The sequence below is a fragment of the Microcaecilia unicolor genome, chromosome 1, assembly GCF_901765095.1.
Source record: "Microcaecilia unicolor chromosome 1, aMicUni1.1, whole genome shotgun sequence".
NCBI lineage: Eukaryota > Metazoa > Chordata > Amphibia > Gymnophiona > Siphonopidae > Microcaecilia > Microcaecilia unicolor.
Window position 1 is genome coordinate 701,885,074 of NC_044031.1, and position 14,030 is coordinate 701,899,103.

Sequence of the window (14,030 nt, forward strand, 5' to 3'; positions counted from 1 at the left end):
CACCCATATATTCCTGTGCTAAAAACACTAGCATGCCTATAGCACAGCTAGGTAAACAGGGCCCATATTGTTATCTGTTATCACATTCTCAACAAAAGGAAAAAAACAAATTGGTACTTAGCTTCAAATCATAATGTTTGCTGCAAAACTTCAGTTGTTGTTATGTTGGCTGTTGTCCACTTTGAGATTAAATGTTCAACATATAAAGGTGACGTGCTCAGGGGCTCCAACAGTTTTTGAAGGTTTTATTATTCAACATATCCAATAGGTTCTTAATCTTCTTATCAAATTTCTTATATTTCACTTCTCGAAGCTCTGCATGGTGTCATGTTCTGCCATAGTAACTTCTTCAGGAGATTCAAGTTTTCTTCAAAAACGTGCTGCAAAACCACTGTCATAGATGCTAGGTTGGGAGTGAAGATATTTTGCAAATAACTCAAAAGGTTATATCTTTGAACATATTGAGAGTCGGCAGCGTAAGAGGTGCAATGATTGGAAAGCGATAGCTTGTCCACCACTTTGTTATGCTTCACGATTCTGAGCACCAAAAAAGGTTTTTTAAAAATTCTTGATATTATTTATAGTCTCTTCAAATAGCATGTATATATTATTTTATTGAGCCTTACCAAAAAAAACTTTTTCCCAAATCTGAGTGTTTAGTGACCAAGAAAATGCAAAACTACACATGTTGTTGCCTTCCTTGACCTAACCACTCCTCTGAGCCCCCTACTGTTCTCATGGGTAAAAATACGTATGATGTTGACCCCCCCCCCCCCCCCCCCCCACATATACTTTTTACCTGTGAGCAATTGTCAAACAGCCTATCCACTGGGGGATCCATATTCAAAGCAATTTAACTAGCCAGGAAAGGCTCCTGTCCAGTTAAATCTCATGTGCACTACTATCTGAAGGCCAGCACTAACCATTAAAGCCGTAGCTGGCGATTTTGTGTCCGGTTCAGGGGTGGAGTCGGCTCTTAGGCGTTTAAGGGCTGAATATCAGTAGTACTGAACCACATAAGTTAATCAGATCACCTAAAACTCAGGTCTATCTTTGTCCAGTTTCAAGTACACCATTATGTGCTAAATATCATACTTAACCACATAAGGGATAGCTGGTCACGTATATCAAGACATGGCCCAGCATTGAATTTTAGGGCATAATGCTGGTAGCAGTAAAAAAAAAAAGCTGATCACCATCAGCTGAATATTTACCATGGGCTAATTAGCTGTTGAAGATTGCTCTCTTTTGTAACATACGTTCTAAAGACCTTTGTAATTTGCAGTATATACAGAGGGCACAGCCATTTAGAGAGCAGCACGTTCAGAAAAAGAGTTGCATCACTTGCAGTTTTTAATTTATAAATGTTGGTTTTGCAACCTACATGTGTAAGTGTTGGATTGAAGAAGGCAGGGCATCCAAGGGAAGCCAATTAAGGACACAGGCTAAAACACTTTTAATTTTGGATTTTAGAGGTGTTTCAAACACAATCACTCCTGCAAACCCCAGGTCCAAATGTGACACTTCTATGTGTGCCTTGGAGCTGATGCTTTGATTGTGTAAATATGCATGCATTGCTGTTGCAAAATCAGATACCCATGCATACTTTTCAGGCCTGCTCAAACATGCTCAAAATAGACCCCTTTCAGATTTGCGTGCTGCAGATCTACACATGTAAGTAAGGCTTCTTAAAATCACTATTGACACATATATATGCCATGCAAGCCTTTTAAAGTTACCTTCATACAATGCCTTGTCAACTCCACAGATGTTATTTTCCAGGGAAAAAAGTACCTGCATGAAAACTGGTACAAACATCCGCCATACTTTGTATTCACAGCAAATTCAAAGAGATAAAATGTGCGTACTTTTTGCAAATTGCTGCAAAAGCCATAGTTAAAGAGTACCTACATATTTGTTCCATGGTGGACAGAGTGAAAATAGCCCCCTAAAATTTTACAAGACCCATAAGAATAGAAGGAAGCAGTGCATTTCCTTGTACTGAAATAAAATCACATACACAGGCTACTGATTCATTACAGGGAAGGTTTATTTTAAAATGGAATTCTTTCTGATTTCTTTTGTTCTGTGGAACATTATAAATCACTTGTTGTCTTCTTTCCTTACAGCACTATGCAAGATGATTTCTTTATCCTGCATGAACAGGAGTATGACAGCTTGCTCGAATCAATGTTCAAAACAGAATTTCTCAGCCTATTATCTAAACGCTATGAGGAAAAAATGCAACGGAAACTACCTCTGAAATTTAGCAATGTGTGAGTACCAGGGTGGGGAGGGGGGTGATCAGGGCTGTGCCTCTTGCTGGTTCGTTCTCAAAAGGAATCATGTCAATTTAACTAAATAATTCCATGCAAATGTCTAAGTGAATGGGCTGTGTCGGTATTACCACAACTGCAGCCGCTAGCATGGCTTTGTAAATAGGGAGGTTAGGGCCCCTTTTACTAAGCCGTGTAGGCACCTACTCGCACCCAACACACACCAAATTGGAGTTACCGCCCAGTTACCGTGTTGCCCTTGCAGTAATTTCAATTTTGGTGTACGTCCGCTGCGCGCATCTGAAAAATAATTATTTTTGGACGTCTGTAGCGGACGTGCACCAAGTGGCATCTGACGCACATAGGTCATTACCGCCCAAATTCTTTACCGCTAGGTCTATGGATGGCAGTAAGGTCTCGGACCCAAAATGGACGTGCGGCAATTTTGATTTTGCCGCACGTCCATTTTCGGGGGGGGGAAGAAAGAGAGCTTTTTTACAGGTGTGCTGAAAAATGATTCTGCGCGTGCCCAGAACTTGCGCCTACACTATCACAAGCCATTTTTCAGCACGCCTTTGTAAAAGGACCCCTTAGTTATTTTTTAAAATTTATACACTGCCTACAACCTAGGCGGTCTCCATAAAAACATATATAATAAACGTATATAATAGATGAAACAAAAAACATAATAGTATACAATTCACATTGGGCCAAATTCTGTAAATGGTGCCTTAAAAATTGGTACCGAAAACCCACACACTTAGCATGATTCTATAAAGTACGCCTAAGACCAGGCCTAAATACCTGCGTCTAAGTTAGATGCAGATCAGTTGTATTCTATAATAGTGCACATAGTTTTTTGAAACGCCCACGACCCATCCATTCCACACCCATGGCCATGCCCCCTTTTCGACTGTGCGGATTAGAATTTATGCGCACTGCGTTGTAGAATACTCCTAGAACGTTGTGCGTGTAAATTCTAATTAAAGCCAATTATTGCTGCGAATTGTTAAGTACCAATTATCGGCTCTGATTGGCGTGTTAATCAACTAAACTGTGTGCAGTTTGGCCATCCAGCCAAATTAGCATGTACAACTTAAGGCACCATATATAGAATTTGGGGGATTATACAGTTCTTAATTCCCAGAGTGCACCACAAGAATGTAGCTGCCACAAGGAGCTGTGTTTTGAAAAGTTTTTTTAAATTGTAAAATACTGCCATACAAACACAGCTGCTCAGTAATGCATTCCATAAAGATACCCTGCTACAGAAAAAAAGTAGGCACTCTTGCCTCACCATAACGTGCTTTTACCACCAAAATCTAAAGCTAACCGCATAGCAGTTTCAGATCTTAATGTCCTTCCTGAATAGTAGAGTGAAAGTTCACCAAGGCCGCATTAGCTCAATTACGCGCTTACAAATTTTTCTACTAGAGGTCTTTTTAAATACCACACTGTTCCTTTTTCATGAATCTATGGTCTTTGACCATCAGATGGTGTTGCATTTTATTTAAAGACTACTGATTCAGGCTACCAGCCAAAACACGGTACTGTGTCGAGTCTTCACCAATACATTATCCTGTATCAACTGAAGTCTCCTTGTTTGTCTCTGGATCGCCCGGTCTGTTTCCCACTTCTCTGTTGTCACTTCCTGAACGGTACACATTCAAAACTTTTTTTTTAAGAAAAAAGGTGCATTGGAATAAAGAGTTTGTTGCACAAGCATGTTTGCTAAAGTGCCTGAAGAAGTTCACATGTGGGAACTTCTACCATGCACTAAAATCAGTCCCATGTTAAATGTTAACCCCGGGATTCTATAAATGGTGCTTGAAGGCGAGCACGTGTAGATTTGTGCGTGCGCCTAATCTATGCACGTGTTTCAATTGTTTAACAAACCATTTAGTCATGATAATTGGCCGATAATGACCAATTATCAAAACTAAATGACCATAATTGGAATTTACGTGCACACTTTGCTAGACGTATTCTGTAAAGCAGCGCACAAAAATTCCAGTGCACACAATCACAAAGAGGCACAGTCATGGGTGGAATGTGGGTGTGCCAAACCTATCAATCAGATCTACACGCACAGCTATAGAATTTGCACGTAGATTTAGGCGCAGGCATTTACAGTGGCGTAAATGGCCGCACCTAAATCTACGTGTGTCCACCCAACCTATTTAACCAGGAAGTACCGCTGAATATCGGTTCAGACCCGCCTATAAAAAAAAATGGGCAAGTCAGGGGCAGTACAGGGGGCGGTGTTGGGACAGAGCTGGCAATTATGCGGTGCTGGTGTTGTGACCCGCATAGCAAACCCGGCCAAGTTAAAACACCTTAAAAGCTATCCTAAATAGGCTGGTTAGCTATACAGGTCCCGGCACTGAATATACTGGCCAGGTGTGGACTCGCATAGCTTTTTTTTTTCTTTTTTTTAAGTCCCGCAATCCTCTTCCCACCCCCTGATGCAGCCTACCCTCAGAATATCCCCCCAGTCCAGATAGGGGTGTTGGAGGGTGTTCCAAGGGAGAGAGGAGGATTGTGACTCTCCAGGCTAGGGGGAGGAGGAAACGAAGGAGAGAAGGCTACATCAAGGATGGGAGGGGGATCGCGATGCAGATCCTGACCAATATTCAGATTGGGCCCAAATAATTGTCTTACGCATGCCCCAGCTGAATATCGGCTGGGACCTGCATAAGCTCCAGCAGATAGCTGCGGGGCAATTGGCTGCAGACATTCAGTAGCAGTGCCCACATATGGCCCAGCAGTGAATATCCGAGACTAATTTAACTGGTGATGGTCAAGGTTTAAACCACTGCTGGCTGAATATCATCCGGATAGTGTCCATGGCAGAAGCAATTCCCCCTCCACTCCCACCCCACTGCCACTCACATTCAACATGGTGGCGATTACCCCTAGCAGCAGTCTCATGGTAGATGAAATTTAATGTGGACAAATGCAAGGTGATGCACATTGGAAAGAATAATCCGAATCATAGTTACCTGATGCTAGGGTCCACCTTGGGTGGGGGGCAGTGCTCAAAAAAATCTGGGTGTCATTGTAGATAATATGTTGAAATCTTCTGCTCAGTGTGTGGCGGTGGCCAAAAAAGCAAACAGGATGCTAGAAATTATTAGGATAGGGATAGTGAATAAGACCGAAAATACAATAATGCCTTTGTATTGCTCCATGATGCGTCCACACCTTGAGTATTGTGTTCAGTTCTGGTCATTGCATCTCAAAAAAGATATAGCAGAATTTAAAAAGGTACAAAGAAGAGCAACCAAAATGATAAAGGGGATAGAACTCCTCTCGTATGAGGAAAGGCTAAAGAAGTTAGGGCTCTTCAGCTTGGAAAAGAGACGGATGAGGGGAGATATGATTGAGGTCTACAAAATCCTGAGTGGTGTAGAACGAGTAGAAGTAAATTGATTTTTTACTCGTTCCAAAAGTACAAAGACTAGGGGACACGCGAGGAAGTTACATGGAAATACTTTTAAAACAAATAGGAGGACATTTTTTTTTTCACTCAACGAATAGTTAAGCTCTGGAACTCATCGCTGGAGGATGTGGTATCAGCGGTTAGCGTATTTGGGTTTAAAAAAAGGTTTGGACAGATTCCTGGAGGAAAAGTCCATAGTCTGCTATTGAGACAAACATGGGAAGCAACTGCTTGCCCTGGGATTTGTAGTATGGAGTGTTACCACAATTTGGGTTTTTTTCCAGGTACTTGTGACCTGGCTTGACCACCTTTTAGAGAACAGGATACTGGTCTAGGTGAGCCATTCATCTGACCCAGTATGGCTTCTCTTATGTTCTTATATTCTTATGTTGTTGGCCCAGATATTATGAGGGCAATTTTACAACCAGGTCCTTCCATTTAGGTACCCTGAGGACCCATGGTGGGAGCTTATTCTGTAATGGCACTTGAGCATCCAGGTCCTGTTAAGAATACTAGTGTAAACTGGTATTGGCGTACCTAACATTTACACTACCATGGTTACGTTAGTCATAGGCATGGACGCGTATAACTTAGTATTCTGTAAGTTACATGTATAAGTGGGAGCCCTGCCCATGTTCTGCCTATATATACACCCAAGTTAGGTGTGTCATTAGTGAATAACACTTAGCTGCCCTGGGTACTTGTATTCTTATACGTGTGAATGTACAGGAGGTGCATAAATGCAGACTTCTAGTTTATAGAATTGCCCTTGACACCACCAGGGATATCCCAGTAAGTGCTGGGGGGGGGAGGGGGGAGGGTCTGTAGGTTGATGAAAAGTGGGGCAATGTACTTAGGAGGATATGTGATCAGAGCTGGACTTTTCATTGTGGTAGGGGCTGACACCAGGGGGGGTTGTCATGGTGGTTGGTGTCATCAAGGAATTATGATCAGGGTGGGGGCTGTCAGCAGAGAGGTTGGGGTGCATCCTCATGATTAAGGGTTTTTTTATGGTTTGGCCAACATTGGGCTGGAGTTAAATACATCAGCAGATAGCACAGATGTATTTGATGACTATGTCCCAATAGCACACAAGCTTTGCACTTACCACACGTTCATTTTTATACCTAACACACAGTAAGTTTGAAATCTTTATCCACTTTACTAAACATCCTCAGTTTCAAAATGAAATAAAAAACAAATGACAAAGTTCTTTTTTATTTCATTTCTGCTTTAACACACACAAGTTATATTGTGTGTGCTGTTTCAAATAACACACACAAAAACAGAGAACAAAATGAAACAAAGCATGAAATTAAATTAAATCCAGTGGCGTACCAAGGGGGGGGGCGGTGGGGGCGGTCCGCCCTGGGTGCACGCCGCTGGGGGAGTGCCGTGGTGCGCGCCTGTCACCCTGTCTCCGAGTTCGCATGTGTTCACTGCTCCCTCTGCCCCGGAACAGGTTACTTCCTGTTCCGGGGCAGAGGGAGCAGTGAACACATGCGAACTCGGAGGCGACAGGCGCGCACCGCAGCACCTCCCCCACCAGCGGTGTGCACCCGGGGGGGTGTCATTTCGCCGGGGGGGGGGGGTCGCGCTGCACCTGGGGGGGGCGCATCGGCCCCAGGTGTCAGCCAGCATTGGAACGCCACTGATTAAATCTATCCTTCCCCCCCCCCCCCCAAAAAAAAAAAAATCAAAATAAAACCCCAATATGAGAACTGTGAAGTATTCTTTTAGGACTTTCAGGTCACTGGCAGGATTTTTTCCTTCTCTTTTCTTTCTCCTCTTTTCTTCTGTGTTTAATTAATTTAATTTGAATGTATAACTCACTCAATATCCAAACATGGGATCTAGGCACTGTGTTAAGCATAATCATAAAATTATAATATAAAATAAAAATTAAAACAAAATCTAATACAAACCAAACCCACCTGTTCTTCCACCACAGCCCCCCCCCCCAAAAGAATATAACAATAGTCACAGCTGTTATGATTGCCTTCTGAGAGCATGTTTAAGTTTGACGCCTGACGATTACTAACTGCCAACGCTGTTTGTTTTCATCTCTGAGGAGAGCATAAATTTGGAGAACACTCCTGTATAGTTTTTGAAGCAAGTTTAAGTACTTTTTGCTTTATATATTTAAAGTAAAGCTCAAAAAAAGATATTACAAAAAAAGTTTAACAAAGTATATTTGTGGTATTAATGCATGGTGATTTTTGAAAAAAAGGGAGTGTTTATTTTGGAATTTTTATGACCGCTGATGTGTCCCTAGGCTGGCTCTTTTCATATACTTATGAGCCTATTTTGGGGGGCTAACTGGGGTTTTTTCTCCAAAATTTTGTAAAGCCTCCCATGATTTTTTTTTTAATGTGTTATTGATGGTTCTTTGAGATTTAAACACATTCAGCCGGTATACATGTTTGAATAATTCCCATATCTTATATAATGCCTTTACAGGTGGGCATACACCTGGGCAGAGTCTGAGCAGAGTGCAGACATAGACACGTAACTTATAGAATTCTAGAAGTTACACATGTATCTGACACATAACTTATAGAATTCTAGAAGTTACACATGTATCTCTGGCATTTACATCAGCTGTATGGTTGGCATAAGTAAAAGCACCTAAGTCCAAGCACATATGTACTGAGTTACAGTAGTATTCTGTAAAGAAAAGTAGGCACCACATAGGGACCCTATTAAAGAGTCACTCAAACGATGTCCAGCAATTTCTCAAATAACCAACTGGTCAATATTCAGCCTGCAGTGGGCTGCATTGCTTGAAACACTGCCTAGCATGGGCTGAATTCATTGCCAGAGAATGTAATAAAAGTTGTTATCTTAGCGGGGTTTAAAAAAGGTTTGGATGTCTTCCTAAAGGAAAAGTCCGTAGACCATTATTAAAATGGACTTGGGGGAAAATCCATTGCTTATTTCTAGGATAAGCAGCATAAAATGTATTGTATCTTTTTGGGGATCTTGCCAGGTACTTATGGATATTCATTGTGAGCCTTTTTCCGGATATCAGCCCTGAATATCCATGTCTTTGGTAGCGTGCAGAAGTTACCTGGGTACAGCCAATATTCAGTGCCATAACCAGACATAATTAGGACAGCATTACATACAGTTCTGCTTGCCCAGTGGTGTCCAGATATCTTATGGGTCCATCATATCTCCTCCCCGACACTGATCAGATAGTGCTGCAGCATTTTGCCCAAATATTAAGCGACATTACCCAGGATAAGTGCTGCTGAAAATTCAAGTATGACCCAGTCAGTAGGACTTATCCAGGAAGGAGCTTCTTGTACATGGATAAGTCCTGCTGAATATCTTCAGTTCTTTTTCTAAAAATTAAATAAGATATCTCCATCTTAAGTTCAATTGGTAAACTGTTCCTCAATTGTCTGTATTTGTTGATGACAGACTTGAAGTGAAGTTGAAAAAAGAGAACTGGGGTCCTTGGAGTGGCGGCAGTGGCTCTCGCCAGGTGCAGTTTATGCAAGGAGTCGGAGATTTAGCGGTTTTGAAACCCAGTAACAAAATGCTGCAAGTCAGCATTGGACCAGGACTACCAAAGAACTCCCGTAAGTACTTGAACCTCATCACCTGTCAGACAGATGAACACACATACACATACATATCCCAACGGAAGGCTGACCAAATTTTGCCAAAACTGTCCCGAAATCCATATTCAGTCTTGTTTCAGTTTAGGCTGAAAATGTCTGTGCATTCTTGGCTGGAACCGAAATTATGCTGCACAACCCTCACCCCCTCCTTCCTCCTCCCTGACAAAAAAGAGTCTCCCCTCTGAACCCACCCCACAGCGGCATCCCCTCTTGGGTGTACCATGTCACTGGTGATTAGTGGGTCTGGATCGATCCCCACTTACTCTTGCCTCAAAATGGCTTCCAGGACTTCCAGTGGCAGTCTCATGATACTACTACTGGAGGTCACACAGCCATTTCGAGATTGGAACCGGCACAAGCAGCAACAACTGAGGATCGCTCCTGCCCATGCCAGTTCTAATCTCAAAATGGCTGCCATGAGACTGCTGCTGGGGAGTCCCAGAAGCCATTTTGAAGCAGGACAAGCTTGGGCAAGAGCGAGTGGGGATCACTCCTGCCCCCATTAGCCACCAACGACACGGTAGGTCCAGGAGGGAGCTACTACTGAGGAATGGGCTTGGGAGAGGGGCTGCTGCTGGCAGGCGAGTCCAGGTGGGAACTCTTTTTGGTCAGGTGGGGAGGGGAGAGAATGGAGGCTGTTCATGGGGGGCAGGGCCAGTTTCATGTTCAGCTTCAGTTTCTGTTGACACTGAGCAACCAATTTCGGTTGCAGATTCAGTTTTGGTAGAAACAGAAGATCCTGGTTTCGGTGAGGCGCTAATCCCAGACTCTTAGGTTTAGTTATCTAATTGGCATTGTAGCATTATATTCAAAGCACTGGACAACTTTAGTAGCCACCCTTTATTATTAATAGGTTGGGGGCCAGTAGAAGTGCTCTGGGGACAATTACAGGGCTTTTATTTATTATAACAAATTTCAGCTACAGAAATTTGTGAATTTTCTTGAATTAAGTTGGACCAATATGTATATTTAACCATGCACAGGTGAGAATAAAGAATGACTAATTTTTTAATTGGTCACCCACTTAAGCTTAGACAAATGTTTAAAAACCTCACAGGTACATGTAAATTAATTGAAGCATGTAACTCACTCTGTGATTTGCGGCAATCCTACCTAATTCCAATGCATGGGCAATGTCTTTCCTCTTGCCATACACATTATTGACCTAATTCAAACCTGTAAAATGTCTGTACAAGGGAAAGAGCTCATACACCTCAGATCATAGACCACATACTAGCTGCACAGTGGATCGAAGGGGGTTATCTATGAGTACAAGGGAAGAAAACTAAGGGCCCTGTTTACTAAGGTGCGCTAGCGTTTTTAGTGCATGCTAAAAATTAGCGCACACTAACGCTAGAGACACCCATAGGAATACATGGATGTCTCTAGCGTTAGCGCACGCTAAAAATGCTAACGCGGCTTAGTAAACGCTAAGCCCAGATTTAAATGTAACACTTATGGGAGACTTTTAAATATTTCATTGTAAATCATGTGCTAACGTCATTAATGTGCAGCACCTGCATAGACTTAACGCAGGAGCCCTTACCACCTTCGATTTAGGAGGCGTTAAGTACTCCTGCATGAACTCTGCATCATCCAGTTAGCACGCACTAATCGTATTGTGCTAGCTGGATAACATGAGGCTGCCCACTCTCTGCCCTTGACACACCGTTCTGAAAAATATTTGTAAAAAACAGATAACGCACTGGTTAGCCTGCGCAAATAGGCAAAATATCCCAAAATGCTTTAACGTGTTTCTGTGGTAGACTGCTGTCAGATGCTAACTATGCATTAAGGGCTTAATGCCCTTTCATAAAATGGTCCCTAAGTTCACTTTGGTAAGGATATGGTTAATAGGACCGTATTCAGATCTCTGAATTCAACTCTATTAACTCCTGAGTGTTATGGTCCTAGAATTAACATAAATAAATGAGCTTGTGCTTTGTAGAGTAACAGAGAATTAGAGCTATGAATGTAACCTTATTGACTGAAGAAATTGCAGAGTCATGGAATCGGAGGTAGGGTATTATTATGGATTAAGAACTGGTTGAAAGATAGGAAGCAGAGAGTAGGATTGCGTGGCCAGTATTCTCAGTGGAGGAGGGTAGTTAGTGGGGTCCCGCAGGGGTCTGTGCTGGGTCCGTTGCTTTTTAATGTATTTATAAATGACCTAGAGATGGGAATAACTAGTGAGGTAATTAAATTCGCCGATGACACAAAATTATTCAGGGTCGTCAAGTCGCAGGAGGAATGTGAACGATTACAGGAGGACCTTGCGAGACTGGGAGAATGGGCGTGCAAGTGGCAGATGAAGTTCAATGTTGACAAGTGCAAAGTGATGCATGTGGGTAAGAGGAACCCGAATTATAGCTACGTCTTGCAAGGTTCCGCGTTAGGAGTTACGGATCAAGAAAGGGATCTGGGTGTCGTCGTCGATGATACGCTGAAACCTTCTGCTCAGTGTGCTGCTGCGGCTAGGAAAGCGAATAGAATGTTGGGTGTTATTAAGAAGGGTATGGAGTCCAGGTGTGCGGATGTTATAATGCCGTTGTATCGCTCCATGGTGCAACCGCACCTGGAGTATTGTGTTCAGTACTGGTCTCCGTATCTCAAAAAAGATATAGTAGAATTGGAAAAGGTACAGCGAAGGGCGACGAAAATGATAGTGGGGATGGGACGACTTTCCTATGAAGAGAGGCTGAGAAGGCTAGGGCTTTTCAGCTTGGAGAAGAGACGGCTGAGGGGAGATATGATAGAAGTGTATAAAATAATGAGTGGAATGGATCGGGTGGATGTGAAGCGACTGTTCACGCTATCCAAAAATACTAGGACTAGAGGGCATGAGTTGAAGCTACAGTGTGGTAAATTTAAAACGAATCGGAGAAAATTTTTCTTCACCCAACGTGTAATTAGACTCTGGAATTCATTGCCGGAGAACGTGGTACGGGCGGTTAGCTTGACGGAGTTTAAAAAGGGGTTAGATAGATTCCTAAAGGACAAGTCCATAGACCGCTATTAAATGGACTGGAAAAATTCCTCATTTTTAGGTATAACTTGTCTGGAATGTTTTTACGTTTGGGGAGCGTGCCAGGTGCCCTTGACCTGGATTGGCCACTGTCGGTGACAGGATGCTGGGCTAGATGGACCTTTGGTCTTTCCCAGTATGGCACTACTTATGTACTTATGTACTTATGACTTACTTTTCCTGGGTATGTTTTTTTTATTTTTTTTAATATATATTCTGTTTAGCTGATTGATATGTAGATTCCATCTTTTTATGTCTGGGCTTACTAATTTCCAGGGTGGCTAGCAATCATGTGGTAGCATATTGCCCTTACAGTGGCGTTGGGACTGACTGACTGACTCCGCTATAGCACCAGTTAATGCAACCATGTTTTATGCTCTCCAACATCCATATTATATGGATTCTACAGTATCATTACATTCCAATCTGTGGGTATTTCCTAACATATTCCAAAACAAAGGGTAGCAGTCCATCAGCTAGTTAGGTAATAATGAAGTGTGGCTGATGAGGAATCTGAGCTGTGACCTGGTCTGACGTTCCTTTTCTATAGATTATGTAAAATAAGTATTGCTTCCCTTGAAAATAGAAATTTGATTTGTCATCGAGTGTGTTTTTTTCTTTTGATGTTTTATGTCAAATCTATATAGCTTTTTGCTTTAGATTCTATCTTTATGGTGTATGCAGACTGACACAGGTTCGTACTTATTTTAGGACCCACCAGAAAGAGCCTTAATCAAACCAGAGGACGTTCCACTGCAGGCCAGACCTATCCAACCAGGGTAGCACCACCTCCACCAGGTACGAGATACTGCTGCTACCGAAGCCCTGTACAAGATTTTTAATATTTCTTTTTGGTAAATGTATTTATTTTTTTTTACTTGGATCGAGCTCATGCTTTGTAAGTAATGGTTCAAGGTGAGTTACATTTAGGTACAATAGGTATTTCCCTGTCTCCAGAGGGCTTACAGTCTAAAAGTATGTTCTCATGTTAGTGCATGCACACATACATGAACACGCATAATTTACCTCCAGTCCCAACTTTGGCATGGGAACCTATTTATTAACAGTTTGTGCTGATGATGTTAACACACTAGCACGCTTTTGTAAATCTAGCCCTAAGTTTCTATACAAGGCAATGGAGGGTGATGTGACTTTGCCCAAGGTCACTTATTTTTGTGTAAGTTTGCTTTATGCCGTTGTAATTGGCTTATACTTTAAATCCCTAAAGCTGTGATCCAAAGGCTGGCATTGGTAGCTTCTGTACATCTTGGCAGCTAGTACAAAGCTGCCATTCTTTATTTTCCAACTTCTCATAAAGTCATTCCTTTCAGGTAAGTAAGTAAACACTGTTCTAACTGAGAAAAAGAATGGACTTTCTGAAACATTTATCTCAACCATCTGCTTCTATAGGACTTGCTTTTGTGCCACTGACAGAAGCGAACGTTGCTCGGCAGTCTCCCCAACCCTTTTTTTTCTGTGCACAAGAAAGTGTGATTTCTGTATCAGAAATGGAGCATGTTTAGTGACTAAAACCATTTTATGCTCTGCTGTACACAGCAGAAAAAACACTGGTTATGAAATAAAAGCCAAGAATTCATTGCCAGAATGTGGTAAAAGCAGTTAGCTTAGTGGGGTTTAAAAAAGGTTTGGATAGCTTT

The 14,030-nt window shown here is 42.1% G+C and overlaps 1 protein-coding gene across 2 annotated transcripts in view; it reads left to right on the forward strand.

Annotated features, from left to right (window-relative positions):
• MYO1E (myosin IE) overlaps window positions 1-14,030 on the forward strand; it is a 434,647-nt gene that overhangs the window by 397,472 nt on the left and 23,145 nt on the right. For both annotated transcript variants that reach the window (XM_030188689.1, XM_030188678.1), the window contains exons 23-25: window positions 2,130-2,276; window positions 9,145-9,305; window positions 13,084-13,170. In XM_030188689.1, the coding sequence (XP_030044549.1) occupies window positions 2,130-2,276; window positions 9,145-9,305; window positions 13,084-13,170 (395 nt within the window). The remainder of the gene's footprint in view (window positions 1-2,129; window positions 2,277-9,144; window positions 9,306-13,083; window positions 13,171-14,030) is intronic.